The sequence below is a fragment of the Enhydra lutris genome, unplaced genomic scaffold (assembly GCF_002288905.1).
Source record: "Enhydra lutris kenyoni isolate GAN:26980312 unplaced genomic scaffold, ASM228890v2 scaffoldscaffold14, whole genome shotgun sequence".
Taxonomy (NCBI): domain Eukaryota; kingdom Metazoa; phylum Chordata; class Mammalia; order Carnivora; family Mustelidae; genus Enhydra; species Enhydra lutris.
In genome coordinates, this window is record NW_019154098.1 from 4,681,754 (window position 1) to 4,708,683 (window position 26,930).

General features: G+C 51.3%; 1 protein-coding gene across 2 annotated transcripts in view; it reads left to right on the forward strand.

Moving 5' to 3' along the window:
* LOC111146614 (collagen type XXII alpha 1 chain) overlaps nt 1–26,930 on the forward strand; it is a 246,739-nt gene that overhangs the window by 202,904 nt on the left and 16,905 nt on the right. For both annotated transcript variants that reach the window (XM_022502245.1, XM_022502246.1), the window contains exons 47-55: nt 1,104–1,157; nt 2,846–2,899; nt 6,519–6,572; nt 10,026–10,079; nt 14,453–14,506; nt 18,567–18,620; nt 20,889–20,933; nt 21,638–21,691; nt 23,409–23,462. In XM_022502245.1, the coding sequence (XP_022357953.1) occupies nt 1,104–1,157; nt 2,846–2,899; nt 6,519–6,572; nt 10,026–10,079; nt 14,453–14,506; nt 18,567–18,620; nt 20,889–20,933; nt 21,638–21,691; nt 23,409–23,462 (477 nt within the window). The remainder of the gene's footprint in view (nt 1–1,103; nt 1,158–2,845; nt 2,900–6,518; nt 6,573–10,025; nt 10,080–14,452; nt 14,507–18,566; nt 18,621–20,888; nt 20,934–21,637; nt 21,692–23,408; nt 23,463–26,930) is intronic.

Genomic DNA, 26,930 nt, shown 5'->3' on the forward strand with positions numbered 1-26,930 from the left:
CTGGTGATGATCATGGTGATCATGGTGAGAGAGATGATGGTGAGGATGATGAAGGTGATGATGATGGTGATGATAGTGATAGTGACAGATGATGATGGTAATGACTAAAATGATGAGAAGGGTGATAACTAACAATGAACTCATTACTGGCTTATGCACTTTGTAGATTTTAGGTTATTTTAATGCTCGTAACAATCTCATGACAAACGTTCTGTTTTTATTATTCTCATTTTAAAAGAAGGAGATAGACGTGAAGCAGGTTGCCCAATGACAGGGTTAGCGATGACAAAGCCAGGGTTCAAATACAAAATAATTTACAAAAATAATTATAACTAATGTTTATTGAGCTCTTGCTATGTTCTGTGCTTTGTGTTGTGTCTGATTTTATTTCTTCCAACACTTCACAGTGTAAGCAATCATGATTTTCTCTACTTTATAGATAAACAAGAAATCTTACAACCCACAGTTTAAGTGACCCACTCAAGGTCACACAGCTAGAAAGGGAGGGATCAAGGAGCACACATACATACAGATGGAGTGAGTCTTCTTCCTCAGCCTTCTGGGCAGTGCTGTCCCGTCCACTGTCTTAGCTTCTCCTTCTTCCCACCTCACACCAGACACTGTGATGATTTGGCTCCTTCCCCTCCCACACCTAAATATCCCCATTTCCTCCTGACTGCCCCTCCTCTCTTTGTCCTGGGCCTTTCAGCCCAGCCTCTACTGCAGTCAGGGATCCCTTCTGAAATGGAGAGCAGTCAAACTTCCCAGTGCCTGCAGCCCAATCCATCTTCAAGGAGAAAACATGCAGGGTTCTCAGTGAGGGAGGCATTGTCTGCCTCCCCAGTTCCATTTTCCACTGACCCCCATCAGCACCCCATGACCCAGTTAAGCCATTCCATCAGCAGTTCTTCAACCAGACTCCCTTGTTTCTCTCTGTGGATGCCATGCCTGGCCTGTGGCTCAGATTGGATGAGAGTTTGATGAAGGAAGAGTAAATGGATGAAGAAATGAGTCCATAGCTAGATGAATGCATACAGACTTTTTTCTTTTGCAATGTAGTTCTACCAACATTTCTAATAAGTTTATTTCTTTTTTCTCCCAAGGGAAGTAAAGGGGAGCGTGGTGCAGATGGTGAAACTGGACAGAAAGGTGACCAGGTAAGAACTTAACTTTGTAAAGAACCTGAAGAGATATCACTGTTTCTCCTAGATGAATTTCATTCTGCCATTTCTGACCTCACCTCTTTGATCTCCTTTGTTTGAAGTAGGAATTTTTTTTAAACCACATTTTCATGGTTTCCATATTGATTCCTGTGGTTCATTGTCACATTCCCCTTCCCCAGTTATCTGAGCAGCCTGCCTTTTCTGATTTCCTTTTGTTTTTTTTTTTGTTGGAATCTTACCCTTAGAAGTCTAGTTCTCTGAAATGGTTATCATCCATTACACAATGCCCCCTTCTTTCCACCCACCCTCCTATCACTCTTCAAGTACCTGTCGCATAACTCATGGTACTACTTGAAATGTTACACAGATGTCCCTTCTGCGCTCAGTGCCCAGCCTGCCCTGTTGGACCACTTCTCCAAATGCATTGCAAGGTAGTGCCCATGACAACATACTCCTCTTTCTGTGGATTCGAAACTAGTATCCCTGTCATCTTTTATACAGCATTACCAGCTGATTCTTCAGTCCAGCTCCCTAGCCTCCAGCAGCCTTTCTGCAGTTAAAGTGGCTCCTGCTTGGCTGCTGGCACTCTTCCCTTTCCTCCCTCCCACCTGCCCTCCACCCATCACTCCTCTCTGCATCTTCCCATCGGTCCTCCTTGCAACCAGCTTCATGGCAGGCACGGCACCAGGCTCTGAGCTGTAGAGGGAGTAATGGGCAAATCCCTGACCTCATGGAGGCTTCTGTTCCATGACGGTGAAGCAAGCACTCCTGAGGGGATGTGTTCAGAGCTATGTTCAAGGTCTGAACAACATGCTCAGCTAAAATTCCATCTGTGTTTTGAAAAACAAAATGTATTTGGATCATTCTTGCAACAGCAAATTTTCAAGACCAATACACTTGATCCTGGCTGTTATAGCTTGCGTTTCCCAGTAGCAGGAGATAGAAGTGAAGGGCAGGGAGATCTTCCACGGTTGTGTGTCTGCTTTTGTAAAACACTGTCGTTCGAAAACAAAATGGTGTATGCCGTACTCTAGCTTGTTTAGCTCCTGCCATAACACACATAGACTCTGCTCTGCATGGAGGCATGAATCTCTTTCTTAAAGTAATGCAACTCCGCTACAGCAGAGATGTCATGATTCGGTAACCCCAGAGTTTCCATTGTGACTGTATATTGTGTGTGCATATGCTTTTATTTGCTCTCACATTTTTATTACAGGATGTTTCCAGTCTACACAAAAATTAGAAAGCATAATAAAAAGACCCCCCACCTCCATATCTATCACCCAGCCACAGGATCCTGTAGCCACTATGGCCACATCTGTTTTCATCTGTGCCCTTAGCGACTTCCCCACACCATCTTCCTTCACTTTACGTAGAAGCAAATCCACTCTCAGGAGAGATTTGTTTTTGTAAATATTGTTGGATACTTTCTCAAGCTATGGAAACACCAGTAATATATACATATACATATACACATACACACACACATATATACATATACATATACATATATATGTACACATACATATATAGAAAGTTTTTTTTGTTGCCAGTGCCTTTATCTAAAATCTATTACTGGAGTTAGAAGTCAGATTCTGGATTGTTGTCTGAAATTTACTAGCCACCAAAGTGAAAAGCTTCTTATAGGTCACTTTGAAGAATTGCCTCTTGTATTTTCCTAGGGTCATCCTGGAGTTCCCGGTTTCATGGGGCCCCCTGGGAGCCCTGGGCCACGGGTAAGTAATGATTTTGAATCCCCTCCTCTCTTGGTTTTGATGCTGGAACAGGTTCCCATGCTCATTGGACCTGCCTCGTTAAGGACTGGGCTGATACCTGAAAGGTGTCCAGGGCTGAACAGAAGGTGCAGGTCCCAGAGGGACAATGGGTCAAGGATGGGGTCTCGACCCCATGGGACCCAATGGAGTCAAGGATGGAGTGACTTGAATAGGTGGCGTTCCTGGGCAGTGCAGTTAAAATGCTGCTGGGACCAGGGGGAGCTTGGCAGAGGTGGGCAGGCTTAATATATTATTAATTTCTATCTATCGCAGGTGATGAGAAACCTGAGAAAAATGTAAGGTTAGGACCATAAGTGAGAAATGGAGAAGCAGGTTCCTGTCTTGCATAGGATCCTGTCCCATGGCAAGAGGCTCTGGGCATCACAGAGTGTCTTTATAAACACAGACTTTCCTGGATTTATTATTTAAATAACAGTAACAATAATAATAACAACAAAGTTATTATTATTCATTATTACCATCTTCAGCTACTCATTCATCATCACTGTGAGGCATTGTCGTCAGTGTAACCACAGATTTGGTGAATTATCTTCCCATTTGTCCCCATTGGGCCCCTGAGCAAATGGTCTTCCTTGCTCTGGTAGTGACTGACGCTGACCGATGCTCTTCTAACAAATTCATCTCCCTTTGGTCCAAACTGCCCACAGATTAGTCTTGAAGTTGTTGCTTACGTATCCCCCTAGGGTAGCCATGGTAACGGGCAGCGCAAATGAGCAGCCTCGCCTAGCCCAGGACCAGCCGCCTGCAGTTTCCCATGGGTTCTCCAGGAGCCCTGGCCCCCCCAGACTTTGCAGAATGAGGGATCATTGGTAATGGCTAATGGACAACTAAACAGGAACCCACTTCAAATAGGGACCAACCTGACATAATCAGTAGAGAAGCAGAGGCTGGGTTAAGATCATGAAGTTCAAATGCATGCCATTAATCTTGCTTTGTCTTCTTTTGAACAACCCTAAATGACTTCTAAGTGTAAGTATGTTCGTTCTTAGAATAAATTAGGTCGTTTTAAATGTATATTTCCAATAAGATCATACGGAAGCATGAAACTGCATCTTTTACTTCGAAGCTGACTTTTACAGCAGACTCATAAAAAGTACATTAACTGTAAAAGTACAAAAGCTTTCCCAGTTTGCTGGAGAGCTCACCTCAAGCCTCAGACCCTCAGCTCACTCCCACCTCCCCGCATGGACGGCCTGTGCTATGAGCATCCTTTCCCATTTCTCAGTCTTCACTCCTCATTGTGTGTCTCTGCCGTGACCAGGATTTCAAACCTCCTTTCCAGGGGATGGTATAGCTCTTGCCATTTAGGTTCACGAAAATCTGTTAAAGCCCCCTCCCCTACCCATCCCGGTCTTTCAAAAGCCTATTGCACATCCCCAGTGCAAAAGAAGCCGTGCTCTCCTCTCCTTGGAAATTGCCCTTTGGACTCTAGGGCAGCTGTAGGAAGTGGCTCCTAGCCACTGGTTCTCATGCTAGATGATGAATCTGGGATTCAGAAACGGGCATGATAAGAGGGCAGCTTCTCTGTCTCCCATTGATCAATGTGGTCAGTTCATGCCGTTGATACTTACTGAGCTCCTGCTCTGTGCCATGCATGCCCTGGTCTGTTCATTGTTTTTGGGAATGGATGCTGGTCACCCGTCCATCCGGGTTCAGTGGCCAGTCATACAGAAGCAACTTGAGAGCAGGAAACCCGCCCCGTCATTTATGCATTGTTTCTTTGTGTGCTTCTCTGTCGGACGCCGTAACCGGGGATATAGATACCAAACAGATAAGGCTCCTTGATTATTGTTACTCCAAAGCTTATTTTCTGGTGCTCAGTTGGCATCTCTCTTTCAGAGAAAACCCTTACCCTATTCCCAATGTGCTGTATGGAATTTAATTACAACATAGCTAGGTTCCAGGGTACAGGGTGCTGGGGGGTTTTGGCAAAATTATATAGAAGAATCCAATAGAAACTCCATTGTTGTGCTGGGTTTGAACTAGAGGTGGAGGTTCCCAGCAGCAGCCCAGCCAGGGAAGCATGAACCTTGAGCTATGTATGCACGTATTATCAACATCCTTTACTTCTTAAACATTTACTGGCTCATTACCTGGGGAAGAGGTGGAGGCAAATCTGATTGCATCTTATCCCTGGGGAATTTATCTGACATGGCAAATAAGACCTATCTTCCATTGCTGTATCAGATTTCCTTGAGGTCCATGGTACAGCCATTTCTGTAGCCCTAAAACTTGGCCAGCACTTGCTATGACATAGGCACTCGATAAGTGTATGTAAAAAACCTAAAAGCTGCTGGAAAGGTATCATCAGTAAGGTATGCAAGATCTTGCTTATTTGTCCCCCCATACGTGGTCCATATCTGCAATGCTTGCAGTCTTGGGCAGGCCAGTAGACACACCACTGTTAGGAGTGTCGCTGATAACAGAGAACACTTTGGGGAAAGCCCTTAGTGAGTGCCAGTGCTAGCTAGCTCTTTCTATGTAGGACCTTACGAGTCCTCTCAACAATTCAAGGAAATAGGTCCTCTCTTTCTCTCCAGTGCACAAAGGATCTGAGAGACGCAGAGGAGTAAAATAAAGTGGAGAAGCAGGATACGGACCCAGGATCTGGCTCAGGGAGGTGCACCCCAACTAACACCCTCTGTTCTGTGCTAAGCATGCTGCAGGCAATGCCTCCCGACCCTCCTTACAGCCTGGGCAATCATGTCACTTCTCCCTTTACCAACGAGGAAACTGAAGTTAAATGCCCAAAGCTAGAAAGAAGCAGCATATGTGTTTGTCTAAAGATTCTCTGCCCCATCTGCCAGCCAGCCCAGCTTTTCCTTTACTCATTTATTTAAGAACAAGCGAGCCTCTGCTAGCTCCAAGGAACAGTTTTAGTTCCCAGTAAAGCAAATAATCGACCAACACTAGGATGTCAGAGGGAGGCAAAGGCTAGGAGGAGCATAAAGGCATTATTAAGAGGGGCAGGGACTTGGGTTTTCGATTTGGGAGGCAGGTAATTTCTCACTGAACTGAGATGGGGAGGAAGGCAGGCTATGAGCTCCGATCCCAGGGGGACTGGATTGCAGGCAGGGGGAGCAGCCCTGGAGAGAGCCCGCAGGGAGGGGGGACAAGTCTGGGCTCACTCTGCTGTACCCACCTGTGTAGAGCTCCTTCTTCCTGGATCTGTCTATGCATTTTCCATCCTTGAGCTGACAAAACCAATTGCCTTCCCTATTGACCTGGACCATAAATCCAGTCGTTCATTTTTGCCTCTATCCCTAAATGTTCTCTGATATTAGCTGAAAATGTTTACTCTGAAGTGAGACCCTGTCCCATTGTCCTAGGGATGACTGTGGATGCTCTGGTCTTTTGTACAATGTGGCTGCCATGCTCCCAGCATCTTTGTGTTCCCAGAGGCCAGCCCCACCTGCTGGGGAGGGCAGAAGCCCCCCGGGAGTACTTAGGGTTCCAGCTGCTGGGGAGGGGCTCGGCTTGCACCCTTGTGCTCCACGGGCTTCGTGCACAGAGAGACACTCATGATTCTGCCACTGACATCCTGCTCTGTCATCCTCAGGGAGCGGACGGAATTGCTGGCACTGCTGGCCCTCCAGGAGTCCAAGGGTCTCCGGTAAGTTCCTCGCTGGACTGGACCTGCCTTGAGTCTGTGTTTGGGCGGCCCAGAACCCAGGTGTGCGCCAGCCCTGCCCAGGGCCTCCCTACCTCTGTGGCTCACTCATACCCAGTATTCAGCAAGGGTCTTGCAAGGAAACCACAGGAGGGACCGCTTTCTGTTGGTGCCCTGGTGTCTTGCCTCAAAATACAGGTTTGGATGAATGACGTGGCAATCTGTGATTCCAGGATTCCATTAACAACCAGCTTACCCAGGCCCCGGCCAGTGTGGTTCTCTCCCGACAGGGAGAGGGGAGTGGAGAGGCTGGAGCTGACCCACGCCGAGGCTACGGCATGCATCAGGAAGCACATCAGATAGGAGGACTCCCTGTTAGTCAACCGTTCCAAAGAGGGGAGAAAAGTAAGAAAGGGGTCACACTCCAAGCTGGCTGGTGAGCAGGTCAGCCCTGCCCAGGGATGTCTGGACTCCAGTGCCAAGAGCACTTGAGGGAGCAGTTAGGACAGCTCCCCCGTCCTGGGACGAGGAGGACAAAGCCCAGTGGGACTGGGTCTCTGGTCCAAAGCCACACAGGAAATCAGTTCCAGGTCCAGAGTGAAGTCAGTTGGGAAACTCCCAACTCCGTGTTCTTCCCTCGGTTCCACACTGACCCACGCTGTGGGATGGTCGGGGTGGGCCCCAGGGGTATTGAGGTTGAAAATTCCCAGCCAGGTGGGTGGTCTTTCCTTCCTCATCTGGCCAGTCCTGTCTAAGCAGCCCACCTGCTGTTTACCGATTCGCAGACAGCAAAGTAAAACAGTAAAAACAAATGGACTAAAAACCAACCAAACAAATAAACAAACAAACAAAACAAATGAACTGTTAGCCCAAGGAGAATCAGATGCAGGACCCAGACAGGAATCCTCAGGTACTTGGGAATTAAGCTGTATTGAATGAGACATTGATTCTGTCATGGGGGACCCTGAGGCGGGCGACAGCTGGCCTTGGAGCTGTCTGGAGGTCCCGTTACTTCACTGTATACAACAAACCAGAATATTCTCCAGATCTTCTTAGCGTAAGTAACAAGTGTTGGTAATTTAAAAAAGAAATAAAGAATGCTAACTGGGATGAGGTTAAAAAAAAAAAAAGATACATACAAACTGAAAACATTTCCATTGTATTTTGAATTGAAACATACAAACCAGGAGCCTCTTTTCGACATAGAATGATGACCTTCCTTGACTTTGGGTCCTCAGCATGGAATCTCTTGTCATTATCCTTATGACAGGAATATCTCCCCAGTCACTATTTGCTGCCCTTCTTAAGGGTGGTTTGAGAGTATAACAGCACCCGTGGGATGATTTCAATGTAGAATCCTGGATCCTGGATCATTAGGGTATTTTTTCCTAACCTTTCATAGCTATCCTGCTGTAGAGATCTGGATCGTGAGTCATCCTTATAATGTATTTTGAAGTCCTCCCTTAAAGATCGTTCTTTTTCTTTGTCCACCTAAATTTAATGGGGTTACCTAATGAATAATTAAGCTGTGTAATTTCCACAGCAAACTATGACTTCCACAATGCAAACAGGTTTAAGAATAAGACTATGGACTCTGAAAAACAATATGAGGGTTTTGAAGGGGCGGGAGGTGGGAGGTTGGGGGAACCAGGTGGTGGGTATTGGAGAGGGCACAGATTACATGGAGCACTGGGTGTGGTGCAAAAACAATGAATACTGTTACACTGAAAAGAAAAAAAAAAAAAAGAACAAGCATCTGGACCCCTTGTGCATCCTCCGATAGAAGCAAAGAATCCCTAAACAGTAAATATGTCCGTGTCATGGACCATGTGGTCTCTGTTGGAAAAACTCAGCCCTGCTTTGGTAAGGTGAAGTCAGCCACAGACAACAGGTCGACAAAAGGCTTCTGATAAAACTTTATTTGCAAAAACAGCAGAGGGCTGCCGTTTGCTGACCAACAGTGGCTCCATCCCTGGGGTCTTTGGAATAGTAGACATTCAGGAAGGAATCCAGGGAGCTCTATTATCAATATCCAAAGATCCCTAATGATGACTGAGTATTTGTCCTATGTGGACCCAAAAATATCTCCTTGGTTGCGCGCTTGTAGGTTCGGTGAGATGGGAGGTGGTGGATGGTTTTGCTTTCCTGCTGCTATTTCTTGTTGGTCTAAGTGGCGCTGTGTCCAGGCAACCTCCGATATCATGGATTGTCACGTTATAGAGACACAAGGCACACCAAACTGTTGTCAGGGCAAACGTGGGACCTGAGCATTCCAGTTTCTAAAGTTAAAGGAAACTCTTCAACATGGCTGCATCAAGTGCTACTCCTTTTGAGAAAACATTTTAACAAAGGAGTAGTCAACCTCCAATGTGGTCTAATCCTCATCCGTTCCCAGGGTGACGAGAAAAGTTCTCATCTCTTCATGACACGTGACTATTATCTTCCACTTTCTTCAGGGTGGAAATAAAACTCAGTTGTGGAGTTTTTACTGAGTTTAAGTAACACTTCATAAAGGAAGTGTGCTTTGGGTCTCGCAATTGGACACTTTTGATGGGATGATATATAAGATCTGCATAAAGGTGAATTAAATGTCAAAGTAGTTTTGCTTTTTGCTTTTTTTGCAAGAAGTTAACATCACAACCCTTACGAATATGTCACTTGGTGTGGCCTATAGATGAGATTGTAAAACCTGATGCCAGCATTTTATTGCAGAAGGAGCAGTGATTGAGAGACTGTGAGGTTGTCAGGGCCTCTGATGGTGGTAGAGACACAGATGACATCAGAATGTTTAGGCAGATAGAGGTGATGGCATTGATGACGTCATCTGATTTAGTAGCCTTGGTTGGCAGTGATGTGCATCTTTGGTGAATAAAATGGAGAAAGAAGTATGAGTTAATGCAATTGGGCAAACAGTCTTTGAAAACACAAGCTCTATATCACGGGGGAAAGATATACTAAAAGCGACCTACCGGTGGTAAAAGGTCAAGAGGACGGTAATAATAGATGGTCTGTTCAGGTACTGGTCACCTTTTCACTTGCTTTGGGTCCTGTGTGCACAATAGCCCCAGATGCTCTGGTCTTGAGCTACATGATGAGGACCCGAATTTCAGGCAGTGTAGGGACAGAGTGTAGAGCCGTACCCAAGTCTTATGGACCCCCAAACCCGAATCTCTTCTCCCCCAGACTTTTCCTACTTTAATTCCCCCCGAGTGTATGTCATACAGCCAAAATGAGCCCCTGTCTGCCCACCCACCCACGTGATTGTGCTCTGCCCGGGGCTCCGCCCTGCGGGGTGGGTAGGAAGGGAGACCTGCCTGGAAAGCCAAGAGGCAGAAGCACCCGTTGCTTCCCACCAAAGACCCCTTCCAGCCCATGAAGGCAATTCTATGTGAAATCACATACTTCCAGAAAAGCCGATCTGAGATTTAATGGTGTTTTCTGTCTTGGATCTTTTAGGGGAAGGAAGGTCCTCCTGGCCCCCAAGGTCCATCTGGATTACCCGGAATCCCAGTAAGTAGCATTACAAAAACAAACAAACAAAAAATGCCTGGTTTTTCCACTACAAAAATGGGCAAACAAAAATAGATTTGCCCACTGTTAGAGCAATGCATGGTTCTTAGGGGAGTTTCCAGTGCTCCAGAAAATTAGAATAATCCCTAACCAAAGCCAGGTATGTTTTTGGTTGGGGTCAGTGTAAACCTCATTGTCTCATGCAATAGGCGTCGCTGACCTGTGTAGATAGCGTTTCCCTCGTCCACACACGCACGTATGTGTAGGTACAGAGTTGAGCCAGCCCACGCACACGTGTGCCCAACTCTACGGTTCTCTCTGATGATAGAAACAACTCCTGCCCCCACACTGGTGTTAAATGTTCATGAGCTCATCAGATCTTACGTGCGCTGCACCCCACAGATACACCATAGTATATGTGATCACTCCTGTTGCTCCAGAAATCACATGGTTATTGGAAAAAGACTGTAATAAGCTAGTTTGCATGCCTGGTGCTTTCCCGTTTTCTGTACGATGGTCCACAAAGGTGGGGTCTACCTGTTGGGTACAATATTGTCTGAGGTTCTTGATACATAATCACCAAATTACTTTCCATAAATACTGTTCTGGACTTTTACATCCAATATATCTCTCAGTGGGGTGGAGCTCTTCAGGGTGTTACTAATAAGACGGGTGCAGAGAGGCCGTCTCCGTGGATTATGAATCCCTGTGGGGCTTGTGGTCTGGCCTGGGCCAACTGCTGGGGCCTCTACTGGCCACAGCCCCCCACCCCCGCCCTGCATAACGATGTGTTTTATTGCAGACATGTTGGCTTCCTTTTGGTTCCTAAAATGCTCTGCATCCTCTCCTCTCCCTACCACAGGACCTTTGCACATGCCTTTCTGCCTATCCAGAATGCCCCTTGATCACGTCTTCTACCAGTGGTTTTTCCCACTCATCTCAGGCATCAGCCCTAGAAAGTTTTCACTGCCTCCTCCCCCACTCCCAGGCTAGGGTGGGCTCTCCTAGTTTCTTTTTCTTTTTCCCGAGTGCCTATCTCAGCTGTTGTCACATCTTTATTTGTGTAATGGTCTGATCAGTGACCACCTCCTCCATTATTCATTGATTGGTTTGCTCATTCAGCAAACTCTGTTTAGGAGCCTACTGTTTGCTAGACCTGGGGACATTACAGTGGAGTGCCTGCTAATCAGGGTGATGCTCTAGGTCTTGGGTTCTGGAAGACCAGGTTTTTGCTTCCCACACATAATGAACACCCAGCAAATATTAATTACAGAAACAGGTGGATGAACGAACTGCTGTGGGAGAGCCCTTCCTCCTAGAGTATCTGACAAGTGCTCCCACCCAGTGAGGAGGCATTCCAGGGACACCATCAGTAGTGCTCCCTACAGCCGTGTGACCCCGAGGTTGAGTAACCTGTGCAGGGTGCTCAGACCTGAAAACACGGGCTGGGATGTGAAACCCCTTTGGTCTAAGCTGCAGCCCAGTAGCTTAGCCTGTTCTGTTAGCTGGGGAGAATTGACTGATTTAATTCTAGCGGTGGTAAAGCTAGGGAGAGAAAATCCAGGTTTGGCTTTTGCGCTGACCCCTTATAACTGAAGTCCTCGTGCGCAGGAGAAGAGAGACCTGACCTTTGCTGTGACTGTGCGTACCATGCCCACCCCATCCTGGGGCTCAGGCCTGAGCCGAGCCTGGGTGTGCGCCTCCCTGGTGCCCACGAATGGACCCTGCTTTCTCTAACCCCATCCTCACCCCAGCTGCCCTGAACTGCTTTGCTCCTTCCTCAGCATTTGTCTCAGAAACATTCCCTCCCCCTCTGCCTAGACAGTAAGACTCATCAGAGCTTTCCTGTGCATGGTGTTCACTGCCCCACAAGTCCCATGCAGAGAGCTCTCCACACATTAATGCATGTATCCCATGCCTTGGGCCCCCTCAGCCGCTCATCCCAAGGTCTGGCTGGACATTATGTTCTCCAGGAGGCACCCCGAGCCTCTCCAGCACTTAGGTAGAACTCTGTGCTGTGTTTCAGGAGCCCTTAGCCCCTGTGCTGTCACGGCACTGAGGGCGTGCAACCCCACTCACCTGTTCATTTCTGTCCACCTGTGTCACCCCCTCACCAGCACAACACCCAGTACTGACCCAGGCCAGTGTTCGAGGTACCAGACGGACCCAGCCCTCATCCCCGCTGGTGTGCAGCCTGGGGTCTCATGGAGAAGCCAAAGAGAAAAGGAAGGAACCACTGACACAAAATGTGATGTGCTTGTGACGCAGGGGGACCCAGGGGGCCACAGAGCCCAGGGGTGGATACTCAAGCCAGATCCAGAGGGATAGCTGGGGAGCTGACACTCAGGGGGAGTGTTCAAGGTCAAGTAGTCTAGGATGAGAAGGGGCAGGAGGAAGGCATTTCAGTAAAAGGAGCAACTTATAAACGACACAGACGTATTTCCGTACAGGAACCGGTTAGAAGAAATGCTGAATAAGAAGAAGTGGCTTCCACGGCTGGTAAGGGCTGGGAGAGGCACAGGGAAACCTTTCACTGGCCCTCACAGAGCACCCACATGAGTTTTCCCAAAGTAGAACAACACACCCTATCTTTTCTTAAGCATCAGCTATGCACCATGCTCTGTACCAGAGAGACCTTCTATGCTCCTCTGTCTGCAGGACGTGGGAGCGTCCCTACAGTTCACTGAAGGTGCAGAAACAGGCCCTGAGACGTTGAAGGTGTCAGCAGCCTGTTGGCTCAGGGCAGCCCTACCCTCCCGCAGAGCCGCGTTTCCTTCTCACAGGATTTGACTGGCCACCCTCCGCCCACCTTTGCATTTCCCCCAGCAGCCCTTGTGCCGCTCCCGGGGACCGCGTGTCTGCGCCAGGAGTTCTGGTGTCTCCTGCTGGCCTCCGGCCAGAGTCTGTGGTCGGCCCCTTGTCTCCTCCCATGGCATCAACTTCGTCTTCCATGCACGGGCCGCTGTTGCATGCACGGGAAGTGGTTTCAGGAACTGGACTCTTAACTGAAAAGAGGATCAGTGCAGGGGCACCTGGGGGGACTCCGGCGGTTGAGCGTCTGACTCAAGGTTTTGGCTCAGGTCATGATCTCAGGGTGGTGGGATTGAGCCCTGCGCTGGGCTCTGCACTGGGTGTGGATCCTGCTTGGAATTCTGTCTCTCCCTCTGCCCCTCCCCCACTCTCTCTGCTTCTCTGGGAAAAAAGAATGCGGAAGAGGATCGGTGTAGCCTGATTCCCCAGCAGCCCTGCAGGTGTAGCGGCTCAGGGCGGCTACGGCAGGAGCAGCGCTCGTAAGGAGTTCCGGGAGCCACTGAGCTTCGGCCAGCAGTAAACTTCGATTGCTGTCCCCGGCGACTTTCCAGCAATGCCCAAACCCTGACGCTGAAGGCACTGATGAGGAACCACGCTCAGTCTCACGAGCGCCTGCAGCAGCGGGAGCATCCCCGTGGCTGGCACCATTTACCGATGCCTGGTTTGCTCTGCAAGCAGAAGCATCCGTTCTGGGCTGCCCGGGTGACTCCGCAGGGCAGGACTGGCATCGCTTTTTAGGAAAAGGGCACTGGGGAGCCAAGAATACTAGTAACTTGCCCAAGATCTTATGCCTAGTAGTGCAGGCGGGGCTCGGACCTTGCCTGGTTTGACTCAGTTTCCCCTCTGCCCTGCTGCCTTGTGGCTTTCTTTTCCCAGAGCCCACCCAGGGCAGGTAGCCCAGGATTGGAATCCAAGTCTGTGTGCTGTCATAGCCCTTGCACAGCATTATTCTCCCATTTGCAAAGACTCCTGAAGAATACTGGTCTCTTAGATTGACGTGAGCCTTATGAGACCTCCCTTGGAGCAGGAGGCTGGTTACAGGGAGGGGGGAAACTCAGCTAGATTTCAGGGAAAGAAAGGTCAAGTGTCCACGGCCGTTCTGTAACCCACGCAGAATCCTCGCTGTCATTCTCTGAGCCCCTGTATGTTCCCGGGTCTGTGCCCCATGATTTCCTGCATCCAGCCCCCTCACCATCAGAAGCTGCGTCCTTACTCCCTCATCACTGCGTTCAGTCCGGGAGGCCCAGCCATGAGGCGCTGTTGCCCTAAGTTTGACTTCAGGAAGTGTCCAGTCCAGGGCTGCTTTAGATCAACGGCTCTAATAATGATGCCGTTGCAATTCACTGCTTTTCCACTCTGTGCCAGGCACTGCGGATCTGAGATCAGAGCCGACCTGCAGTGTTGGGAAGGAACCACGCAGTCAAGCCAGTCCGTCTGTGGACACACCCCGAAGCCCTTAAGTGTGGCTGTGACTGTGCACTAGGCATGCACTTCCAGCAGAACCCCGTCTTTCCTCCTAGCACCTTTGGCCGGAGATGACCTTTAATCTGATTCTCTTGCAGGGAGAAGAAGGCAAAGAGGGCAGAGATGGAAAACCAGGTCCCCCTGGAGAGCCGGTAAGGGACTCTAAATTTCCTACTGTTGTATGGGCGCACCTAGTAATCTATCAGCAGCAACTGTCCTGTGTCGACGAGCTATTGGGACGCGGGCATAGTAAGAGTTACTTCACTAATTTGTCCTGACAGCCCTGCAGTGTGAACACTGCTGTCCCCATTATATAGCTAAGAAAACCGAGGCTCAGGGAGGTGAAGTGATGGGCCCAAAGTCACAGGACGGGCCGGTGACAGAATCGGAACCTGATCCCAGGGCTTCTACCTGTCCTCCGCGTTTTCTCCTCCCGCCCGTGCAACTTCTATCCTGTTCACACGGGAGGGGAGCTGGGGCAGGTGAGCCCCCGCTGGTGTGGGAACCTAACCTGGTTCCCGAAAGCTGTTATCCCCACAGAAACCCTGGGCATCTCCCCCCACCACCAGGTATGGGAGTTTGCCCTTTCTTCAATTCTGGCCCAGAGCCCGAGGGATTGTTTTGTCTTTTTCCTTTTTCCTTGTTCTTGAATGTCCCCTGTGTGGGGCACCCAGTGAGGCAGACGCATGCACGCGAGCGCGTCTGCCTCGGTGGCTGTCGGCTGGAAGAGTGAGGGCTTTCTGCACACGCGGATCTGTGGCCTCATCGTGGTCCTGCCACAGCTGGTCTCTGCTCTCTCTTCTGTGGTGGTGACACACGTCTGTCTCTCCAGGTCCCTTCCACAGCCTCAGGCTCGAGGGGAAGCTGGAAGGTGGTGTGTAGGGTTTGAGACCTGGCTCCCCACAGGCCCCCAGAAGGAGACTGGTTAGCGATGGGGCGTAGCTGTTTGCATTCTAAGCAGCCCCGGGGAAGGAGGAGGATGTTCTCCAGGCACTGCCATGAACCTCCTTGGAGATGTACTGATAAGTAAAAGAGCAAAGGTACAGAGCAGTGTGCTCAGCCGGCCCTATTTTATGTAAAAGCAGGCCTTCGTGTATTTTTCTAGTGTTTGCATAATGACGGCGGGTGGTGGGGCTCCCAAAACACCTCTAACTGTTGTCACCACCCGCAGGAGGGTGATTCTGGGCAGAAGGGCCGCAGGGACGCAAAGGCAAATTTGGGCTCCGTAGTGAGTCGTTTTACTGTGGAGCCATTTGTAGGCACTGCTTGCTGATAACGTGTAATTTAAAATGAACCGAAATATTTTATGCCAAAACGACAACCACAACCAGAAGACCCTGGCTCTGGATGCTGGCTCCACTCCAGACCGGCTTGCGGGCCCCGGGGTGAGTCAGGCAGAGTTTCCCAGACGCTTTTTCGATAGAACGAGAGTCACAGTAGCAACCTGGCAGAGTTGCCGGAGAATCCAATGAGGTGAGAAATGGTAGAAGGCACCGGGCTCGTCTCACCGTTAATTTTTTCAGTGAATCCCTTTCTGACAGCACCCCTGGCCGTGACTCCCAGGGAGGTCAGAGCTGCAGTGCCCTTAGCTCCACGAGGTGGGACAACATAACAGTTTCTGCTGCGAGGTTCATGTCCCATGTAATTTGTCTGGTCATCAGCTGCTGTGACTCGTTCTGAGTCTTATGCAACTTGCCAGAAGCAACTTCTTAAACATTTTTCACTGTGCGCCAGATGCCGGGACGGGGAGACACTGCTGAGAGCAAAGGAAAGTGCTTGTGGCAGCGAGCAAAGTCTGAAGCACCTGCCAAGCCACTGGAGGCTGAGTCCCAGCGGGGCGGCCCGTGGCGAGCACGTGGTAGTTAGTGGGACGTGGATGTGGGAGGGGAGAGAGGACAGATATTTCCATCGGGTCCCCGCCTCAGGCTGGGGTACTGATGCTTGCTTCCATTTTCCACTGTTATCCCCAGAAAATCCCCATGAGGCCTGGTGTCATTATTGCCCCAGATGAGGAAATGCACAGAGAGGTTAAGTAGCTGGCCAAGGTCACAGAGCGGGTAAATGAAGCTGCCAGGATTCATGCCCCAGAGGCTGACCCCAGAGGTCAGTACCACAGAACTAGAAGTCAGCTTCTCTGCGGGCGTGTTATTCTGAGAGCTGACATTTATGGTACAGGGGGACTGGGGCTTGTGGTCTTCATTCGGTCTGTTTTATGGATCACCTCCTCCAGGCAGACCTCAGGCATAGAGCAGAAAGAGACCAGGTCTGTTCTTGGCATGCAAGGGGACATCAGTCCCTGAAGAGGCAGAGCTGGTCCTGCTGAGGTGGCTTAGCAGTTCCCACCTAGGGACGTTCCGAGCCCTCCAGGCACCCATTCTGGAATCGCCGCCTGTGGCCAGCGTGAAGTCTTCTCTGTCCGAACTGCTTGGGAAGTTGGCAGAGGAATAAGTGGCATTGGATCCCAAGGTAGCAGGATTTGTTGCAAGTGAGGGCTTTGGGAAGCAGCCCCAGGAAGCACCGGGGGCAGGAGGAAATGAGATAAGGAGAGAAAGAAAGCCATGGACCTCAGGCAAGTGAGTGAGCCACTCGGGCAGGCAGATGGGCCACGGTCATTGGAAACCCTCTTAGAAATTGTGAGGAGCACCCTTGCAGTCCTGCTCCTACCCCAGCCAGGCTCTTCATCTGTCCAGAGACTTGAAGCCCTTTGGACCTTGGGGATTGCTCCGGGAGGCAGTAACCCGTACATTAACTTGCACACCTCAGTGTCATGTACCCCGAAGGCTGATCTATGCATAGCCATCAGCCTGGGCGGGAACTGTTCAGCGCTGACAGGTGTCCTCCTCGGTGAGCCAAGGGGACCTGCCTGGGAAGAAGCATTCACTACCGATAGTAGGTAGCTCGTCCTCATGTTGGCGTAGCCCTTCCAGTTCCTATGTGTCAGGGACATGGATGGACAGACAGAGAGCAGGTAGGTAGGTAGATGATGGATGGAGGACTGATGTGGATAGGTAGATCTGTAGACACACGGGCAATTTTTTGAGTTGCCTGTTGTGTAATCTTTTTTAGGAGGCGTTTGAACCATGATTATGGTGTAGGATGATGTATGGAGACTTGAAGCCAAAATACCTGGATTAGAACCCCAGCAGTGTGACCTTGAGCAGATCACTTAACCTCTCTGTGCCTCAGTGTTTTGCCCGGTGGATAACAGCAATGCCCCTCATTGGGTTGTAGTAAGGCCTCACCGACTTACTGTGCGAGGCGCTCGTTTTGTGTCTGGAGTGGGGAAATCCCTCAAGAGTTGCTCATGTTACCGTTTTCCTGCTGGTGACTTGGACCAACAATGGCCATGTCAGTTGACTGTGGAAGGTGGGGGAGGCCAGCTAGGTGGTGCACGCCCAGTCACGGAGCCGGCGAGGGCGACTGTGCTGAGTTTGCCACGAGAACAGATCCAGGGAAGGGAAGGGACACCCAAGACCACACATGGGTCAAGTGCCGCCCCGTCTTCCATCAGTCAGACAGGCCTGGTCACCCCTCCCTGCCCGTCCACACCCCCACACTGACCGCATCGCCTGGACCAGCACCCAGTCTCGCACTGGCTTGTGGCTGAATCCGCCCAGGGCAGCACCAGGACACTGGTGGTGAGGACTTTGAATAGCCCCAGGATCCCCATAACTTCGCAGAGTTAGGAAAAGCTGCGCTGGAGACAGGAGGGGAGACGGCAGGCTTCCCTGTCCACGGCAGCTGCTGGGTGAGAAAGGCGTCCTTTGGGCTGGTGAACGAAGCTGGGATTCAGGCCGGCTGTGCCGGTCATTCACTCGGCGAGGCCCTACCTTCTTCAAGCCTCTGGCCCCTGGCGTCCCATGCAGTTGTCGATGGCTGCCCTGAGGCTCTTCTGTGAATGGGTACAGAGTCGTTCCTAACTAGGATGTCTGCATAATTCTGCGTCCGGACCAGAACGCTTCTGACAATGATCAGGGGCCACCAGGAGCCCTAGGTGCAGAGTCCACACCTGTGTGACCAGCACAGTTTGAGGAGCACAGTAGCTGGGTCCACGGGGGTGATCGGCGTGCCCCGCGGTGGAGCAGAGTGCCCGCAGAGGGGTCGGCCGGGGTCAGAGGCTGGCTGGAGGAAATGCTAACACCATGCGTGACGCCCAGGTGGGGAGCGGAAAGATCCTTATAACGGTCTCACCAAAGTCTTCTTTACTCTCAGGGCAGAACGGGAGAGCCAGGTCTGCCGGGACTGGAGGGAGCCCGAGGCCCACCTGTAAGTGCCAGCGCGTGTGTGTGTCTGTGTGTGTGTGTGTGTGTGTGTGTCTGTGCGTGTGTGTGTGTCTGTGCGTGTGTGTGTGTCTGTGTGTGTGTGTGCACGTGCACATTGTCCGTGGTAGAACGCAGCCGTGAGCCCCGCGGCTCCTGCACTGCGCCCACCCAACCCTGGATTTCCAGAAGCCCCTCTCTTCCAAGGTATCAGTGCTCCTACAGAGTAATAAGTTCAGTTCTTCCAAGAGCACGGCTGTAAAACGTATTTTCAAAATTACAGCCATTGTTGCCATGTTGTTATTCTAAGTTTTCTTTGTTCTTAACCTATTCGGTATGATTTTGATGGGCTTTTTCTGGATGTTAGGACCTAAAAATGAATCATAGTTCTGAACGCTTTCCATGGCTAAAGGTCTCCCCTCCCCAATTATAAAAGTAACCATTCTCATTGTATACCAATGATAAGGGTGGTAATAATACAAAAAGAATAAGAAAAATAATGTTACAAAGAATAATATAGAGTTACTTGTAACTCTGAACACGGAGGTAAAGCTTTGTTAACATTTCCATGTATTCTTTCTAGATCTTAGGAATGTATGAAGTCTGTATGAATTTTCTTTCCTATGTATGAATTCTGACATTTCTGTTTATATGTCCATCTATTTCCAGCTGCCAGGCTCGTCGTATACATGTAGACATACATAGATGATTTTTCTGTATTTTCTGTATTTTGGGGTTGGTTTTTGTTTTTTTACTAAATGCTTACGTATTCATAATTGAAAAATTGTTTACATAATTCCATAAATTTGTTTTTTGAAAAAATATATTCTTTGTTATGACAATCCTAAAACCCACTTATCTGGCAAGAAGTAGGAGATCAAAGTGCCCCTTCTATTTCCTTAATGTATTTTTCTGTGAAAATCAGTAACTCACCAGGCTAGCATTCGGTAAGAAGGAACTGAAACCCAGAAATCAATTTCCTGTTTCCTCAATCGCCTTGCCTTTCACTTGGTTGTACTAGGAGAGCGAATCTAAGAATGGGGACTACTACTTCCTGTGGTGGAATGAAAATACAGAATTAGTGATTATTTTTGTTGGGGTTTTTTTGTTATTTATTTATTTGTTTATTTTTTAATGGTGGTTCCTGGCTTTTTGGAGGAGAGGGTCTTCCTTCTACCCAGGGGGATCCATTTGCTGGGAGCCATGCTGAGGCAAGACCCAGTTCTCAGCTGAGACTTGCAGGGAATCCTACCTCACAGCAGAGGCAGAGGTTAGACACCCGCGGAGGTGAAGGAAGACCCACATCTTCTGGCCGGCAGGGCTTAAGTCAGAGAGCCAAGCTTTGAAGAGTCACACACACTTTTGAGATAGATAAATGTGGGTTCAGCTTTCGCTTGGTCACTTACTAACTTTCATCAGGGGACCATTCTGAACCTCTGTTTCTTCTTCTATGAAGTGGGGATCGGAATATGTCTCCCTTCTGTTGGGCAGTCGGAGGTGTTGGAGATGATGGAACGTGCAGTTCTCAGCCAAGTGCTTGGCTTGCTTGGCTTCTGGCAGAAGCCCAGACAGAGCGAGCGGAACAGTGGAGAACGGGAGGGCCTCGGTCTGGGCAGACCTGCTGGATCTGAGTCAGATTACTTTGTGGTTCTGGGCCTCTGAGCAGGTGTTTCTCTCTCGAACTTCAGCTTTCTGCTGTGTGAAATGGGGATTATTACACCATCAGCTCAGTCTGGCCGTTAGAAATGCTCGCGTCAGCTCTGCTAACAGCTTCCACTTGGCTCCCAGGGCTGGGGGCTTAGGTAGTCAGTCTCCAGGCTGCTGTTCTGTGAAGGGAGGCCCAGCACCGTGGCCCAGGACAAGGGTGTTGGGTGGCATCGGCCACGGCCCCAGGAAGGAGGAAGGCACCCCGAGACCCACCCCTGGAGTGAAGGCAGTGTTGTTTTCTGCAAGGGAAACATCTGCCCCAGGGGCTGGGCTGAGGGGGTGCAGGCCGATGGTGTGAGGTCAGGAAGATGAAGATTAGGAGACACGTAGGGTGACCCCTAGACTCTCTGGAGCATTTGTGGAACCAGCCCTTCTGCTCTGCTCCTGGCGCCCTGATCATCCCATCAGCCAGCATCCAGGGCCTGGCCTAGCCTGGGCTCTAGAACGGGAGGCATCCAATGAGCCGCAGTGAGAAGGGGCAGGGTTCGGCTGGACCGTCACACCACGTACCTGCCCCTTCCTGCCTCATCAGCCTGCTTTTTGGTGGAATAACTTCTCTTTCTTCTAGGGCTTCAAGGGACACACCGGCGACTCTGGTGCACCCGGTCCCCGGGTAAGTGGGCGTCCCACCGTGGAGGTCCGCCCAGGCGGACTGAGCTGGTCCTTCTAGACGGAGGGCTCCTGGCCGTGCAGGCCACCGCAGCACCTTGTCTCCTGATAGAAGACAGCAGAGCAGGCATCATGGGAAGCATCATCCCCAGTTGTGGTCTGGTTTTCCCAAATGCTCTTTCTGGAGGCCAGACATTGAGGTGTGACCTATCGGACCCAATCAGCTTGGAGTGGGGGTGCCCCTTTGTGGCTGTGTTGTGCACATGCTGTGCAACAGGCCCAGGGCTGTTGTGCAGGGAGCTTTGGTGCATCCCAGTGGGGGGAAACCCAGGAGCCCACACTCTTACCCTTTGACCTCTTTCCTGACCTTTAGATGCCCCAAATGGAAGGAACCTTGGGGGGCCACTGGTTTGACCCCTTGCTGTGCTCTGTGTAGTGATAGGAAAGCTGAGATGTCTGATGGGTCAGCGGGCGAGGAGGCAGAACTCCAAGCCCATTCGCCTGCCCCTGGGGCTGGTGTTCATTGGGCAGCTCGGAGAGGCACATTAGGGCCCTGTAGACTGCTGCTCCGGCCTGGATTCCGTGGGGCTCTTCCTGGTGGGCCGTGCTCCCAGCTCCTTCCCTGCCAGGTGTGCAGAGACCCAGCAGGTGGCATTCTGTGTTCTCGTCCCTCACAGCGGGTGTTCTGTTTCTGCTTCTCCCTTTCAGGGAGAGCCTGGTGCCATGGGGCCCCCTGGCCGGGAAGGGTCACCAGGAAAAGATGTAAGTGTGGGGCTCCTGTGGGGTTGGCTGGGTCTGAAGAGGGGGCGGGGAGAAAGAGGAAATTGTGCATCACTTAGGGGCCAGGAGAAACTCCCAGGGCGGGCAGGGGGTGGCCTGAAGAGGCACCAGAAGCAGAGTCTGAGCACTGGTCCGTGTTGTCCCACCTGCCAGCCCCTGGGGTCCTCCCTGGAATCTGGAGGGGGCCCTGGAATCTGGGTATCCAGCCTTGCGGTCGGTGCCTGTGGCACAAACGGCAGCTAGGAAGGCCTTGCTGACATCACTGCAAGTAGCTCTTGGTGTCCGAGGTGGCCTGTCAGGTCTGGCCTCACGTGAGCTTGAACGGCGGCGCCTCTCCGGGTTATTTCCCGAGCTCCACATGCTGCAGCCTCACGAGCCCATCACAGCCACCAGAGCCGCAAGCCTGTGGCCCTTGGTACTGCTCACCTGCCCCCCCGACTTTCATGCAGGGATCAGGCACGATGTCTCTTACTATAGTTGGACAGACAGAAACACCGAGACCCAGAGGGGTCCAGGGACTTACAGGCTGTCGGAGGTGGGAGCAGGTGGCCTGGGGCTGCATCTGTTGGCTCTGCAGGGCCTGGGAGAGCAGACGTCATACATGACATCCTCCAGGGCCCGTCTGACACGTGTGTACAACACCTGCCATCTCGGGGTGGATGTTCAATCAGGACCGTGGGCACAGGGTCCAGGGATCCCAGTACCTCCTTCACGACCTGCCTTTGAACCTTGGTGGAGGGCATGGTGCCCACGGCTATTGATGCCCACGGACTTCTCAGCTGGTCTGTTACCATGAGACGGTAGCGCTGGAAGGGTCTAGAGGAAACGCCTCCCAGATCCATGTCTTTCCTGAGTAGTAGGGTCCGCTTGAAAAAACTGGTCACACCCCATGTGCAGCTAAAAACAGAGCTGCTGCGTTGACCCAGGCAGAGCCTGTCCCGAGCCCCAACCCCAAAGACACCCCGATCTCTCCAGGCCCAAGAGCAGCTTGAAAACCCATCCCCTCTCAATTCAACTTACAGCAGAGTGTATGGAAGGAGCTCCCCAGGCGGGAGTGTGGCTGAGCTCAGCTCCCCCCACAGGTCAGGGAGCAGCTGGGACAGGAGTCCAGGATGCCAGATCAGGGGACTTTCTCCCCTCCTTCCCTGCTCTATGTAGGGCTCTCTTCATTGCAAAGCTCCATTCCTAGAGTGGTTGAGTGCTTTGGGGTTTTCATTCATAACATGGGAGAGACTTACATGCCGTGAGGCCAATAGGAAAATAAGGTGGGACTGAGTCACCACCACTCTATACCCTGGCAGAGGCTGGGGGCATGGGTAGCGTTCTTCTTACTGTGGCAAACATGGGTCGGGTCACTGTCCAGTGAGTCAGAAACAGAACTGCAAGGCAGCTTCTCTTCTCTGCTGGCTTCCCTTAGTTCAAGATGGTGCTACGGGAAATCACTGTGGGATCAGGTGCAAAGTGTCGAAGCAAGTAAATAACTAGTGTTCCCGCCTTTACTCCTCTGCGGGAGATAGTCTGTGGGAGATGAGTCTGCGGGAGATGGTCTGCAGAAACACTGGAGATTATCGATGGAGCGTTTGGACAGCTAGTCGGTTCTCTTGGGGAACTAGATAAAGTTTGGCCCACATTTGAAACTGTCTCTATCTGTCCCCCCCAGGCAGCCACTCTGTGATAACCTGATGTCTCTCTGTTCCAGGGAGATGCTGGACCCACAGGACCACAGGGTCCCCAAGGACTGAGGGGCCCCCCGGTAAGTATTTCAGGCTGTTACCACGGTGACATGTGGTCGGTTCAGCAACCCTGTGTGTTGTTTACAAACGACCGTATGTCAGAGCAGCTGGAAAAGAACTATGGCCCGAGCCCCACTAGTGCCTCCCACCCAGAGCCCAGGCTGTTTTCTGGGACCACCTACCTTCAACGCAGACATGTGAAAGCAGCCACCTGGCATGGTGGGCGCCCTGGAGGACTTCCCTGTAGGTCATTCTCATGTCTAGTGTGTGATCTGTGTATCAGCTTCCTGGGGCTGCCGTAAGAACCACAAATTTAGTTGCTTCCATGACAAATGTATTGTCCCACAATTCTGGAGGCTGGATGTCCAAGAATTTTCCTGGAAGCCAGAAGTCCAGGATCAAGATGTGGGCAGGGCTGGCAGCTTCTGAGGGCTGTGAGAAAGACTCTCACTTCCACACTTCTCACTTTGCTTCTGGTGGTTTCCTGGCGATCTCTGATGTTCCTTGTTTTGTGCAAACATGGCCCTGATCTCTGCCTCCCTCTTGATCTGGCATTTTCCCTGTGGGCCTGTCTCTATGTCCAAATGTCCCCCTTGTATAAGAACACGGGTGGTGTTGGATTGGGGCTCTCCCTGCTCCAGAATGACCTCATTAAACTAATTATATCCGCAGTGACTTCATTTCCAAATGAGGTCCTATGCGGAGATAGCTCCGTTCTGATCCATACCGACGATAAAAGGAACCATGCAGAATTAAAATGAAAAGAAGACTCCCTTTCCAGCCCAGCCCCTACACTCCAGAGGGAGCCAGCGCTGATAGCATCTTGTGTGTATTTTAACTACTTCCGGCGCACTTATAAGCGTACCGATAGAATATGTGTTCGTTACACAGGACTCTATCTTGGCGGCTGTCTTGTTTCGTGTGTGTGTGTGTGTGTGTGTGTGAGAGAGAGAGAGAGAGAGAGAGAGGGAGTGTGAGAGTGTGGAGTAAACCGGTGAGTAACCTAGATGTGTACGGGCTTCCTGGGTCCAGGGTACTCAGCTAGTAAGAGCTGTAGGCGGGATTTAAACCCAAGAATTTCTGACACCAAATTCAGTGCTCCGCACCCGCCGTGGTCATGTTCTTTGTCTCCAGGACTCTACAGGAGGTGCCGGGGCAGGTCTTAGGCATTGGAATGCTGCATCTTTTTGGATCTCACCAGAAGGAGCCACATTCTCCCCTGATGGGGCCACAGTGACTCACATCCCACTCCCCACCCTAACTCAGCAACCTGTGGGGGGACAGGGTGTCCCGACGCCTTCTACGTCCTCAGCCCTGGGTCCCAGTGGGCTGAGGAAGGGCACGGAGGACAGCCTTCAGACTGGGACGCAGGCAGCCTTTCAGCTGGGGGGCAGGTGTCCCGTGTGGGTACTGATGTGTGCTGGGGTTTGGCTGCAGGGCAATATCCATGCTCGAGAGCAGGGTACTCTGCGTTTTGGGTTCCAGCGCTGCCCTGGCTTCATATGTCCCGCTCTGCAGCAGCAGCTCACCGACCGCACCCACCTTCTCTCTCTAGAATGTGGCATTTCTTCATCCGACAGCATGCACGGGGTTGCGCAGCTGAGTGGTGTGCCCTGCGTCCACTCTCCCACTGGCGGGGTCCGCTTGCCCATCCTGGGGGCATCAGCACCATCGTGATGTGCAGGGACCTGGAGGCTATGCCCAGCTGGGGGTCTTCACCAATGACAGTCCCTGGGGGCTGGCCCCAAAGCTCTCTGGGTAATGCGTTCCCAGGGGGGCGGTGTCACCCCCAGGGGGCAAACATTTTTTCCTGGGATGCCAAAACCCCTTTCTCTTTATGTATCTCACACAGATATGCATGTAGACCAGAAACAGATATCCAGTAAAGCTGCGGTCTTAAGCTTCCATGTGGGATGAGGAGGGTAGGCAGGAGCATAAGGACAGAAAGGTGGAGAAACCCAGGTCTCGAGCCCACAGGCATGGAGTGGCGGCCACTGGGGTCCCTTCTGGCCCATCACCGAGCTTCCTCCTCCAAGCTCTGTAGTTAAGCTGTGTCCTACTTGTTCTGTGGATGTGGGCCTCTCGCTGTTCCTATCCCCTGGGCCTATTGCTATTCTGGAAAGTAAGGGGAAGTTATACAATCCAGCAGTTAAATTGGTGAAATGATGGAATAGCGCCCAGCCCTCAGAAAGGGCCCACCTGGTACATGGTAGGTGGTCACCTGGGGCTCCATGCTGAGCTCTGCTCTTGGAGGAAGGAGGGGACTTGACTCTGAACCCCCTGCAGGGTCTCCTAGCACAAAGTAGTGCTCTGTAAGTCCTTGATGAATGCTAGTGTGTTCAGGGGCACAGAAAAGGGAAGGGAAAGCCATGTGTGGAGGCGAGTGAGGGGTCCAGGATGGGTGAGGAGAGGAAGCCCAGGGCCTCACATGCCACACGCAGGAGGTGGGGAAAGCCCGAGGTCTCCAGAGGTGCTTTCATGTTTTTCTAATTTGCTCCCATCAGTTCTGAGGGACCACCATAAGGACTTTGTAACCAACAGTAACGGCTTGAGTTTGCCAAATCCGTCCTTGAACACATCAGAGGAGGATCTGGGTTATCACTGATGACCTCTCTCTCGATCAGTTGGAGCCTTCCCCAGTGCAGAGAAGGTTCCGAGCAAACTTCCACACCACCTTGAGCCAGATGCTGAGTATAGGTCCCCAGCGCTAGGGACCACACGAACATTTACCTAATTCACTCATGGAGTTCTCCCTGAACCCTACGAGGCAGGTGCTACTACGGTCCCTGCCCCCAGATGAGAAATGGAGGCACAGAGAGGTCTAGTAACTTGCCCTAGATCACATAGTAGGTAAGTGGCAGAGCCAGGGTTCGGACTCACATCCAGGCAGTCTGATTCGAGTCAGCAGCTGAAGACCCACCTGGGCTTGTGTGGGCCACATTGCCTTCTCGGAAAGATGGGAGCTGGTAGAAGGAGGCCCAGGACAGGAGTTTGGAGCGTAGAGCAATTGAAGGGCAGGCTGTGGCTTCCATTCAGGACAAGTGGGGGATGAGGAGTGGCCCACAGCCCAGGAGGGAGTCAGGTCTCAGCCCCAGCTGGCCTCCCACACCCTGACAGGTGACAGATGGCCTCTCCGAGCTGCCCCACCATGTCCTCCCCCTGTGTTGGCCAGCATGCTAACGTGTCTTGGCCCTTATCTTCCCTGCGATCCGGAGGGAGCAGGAGGAGAGAGATAATTACCATTGGGATGAGCCACAGCACATATTTTTAGAAGGACACAGATGGGTTGGTGGGTGGGCGGAGCGCGGTGCCGGGAGGAGCCACCATACAACGTTCCCTGGAGGGGTGAGTGGGGGAAGTTACAGAGCCACGGGCTGCTCCAACGGCGGCCCTCCAGGGCAGATGCCATGCTCTCTCTGCACCTCGGCCTCCTCATCTGTGATACAGGGACAAGGACAGTCACACTTCACGCTTCCTGGCAGGAGGAC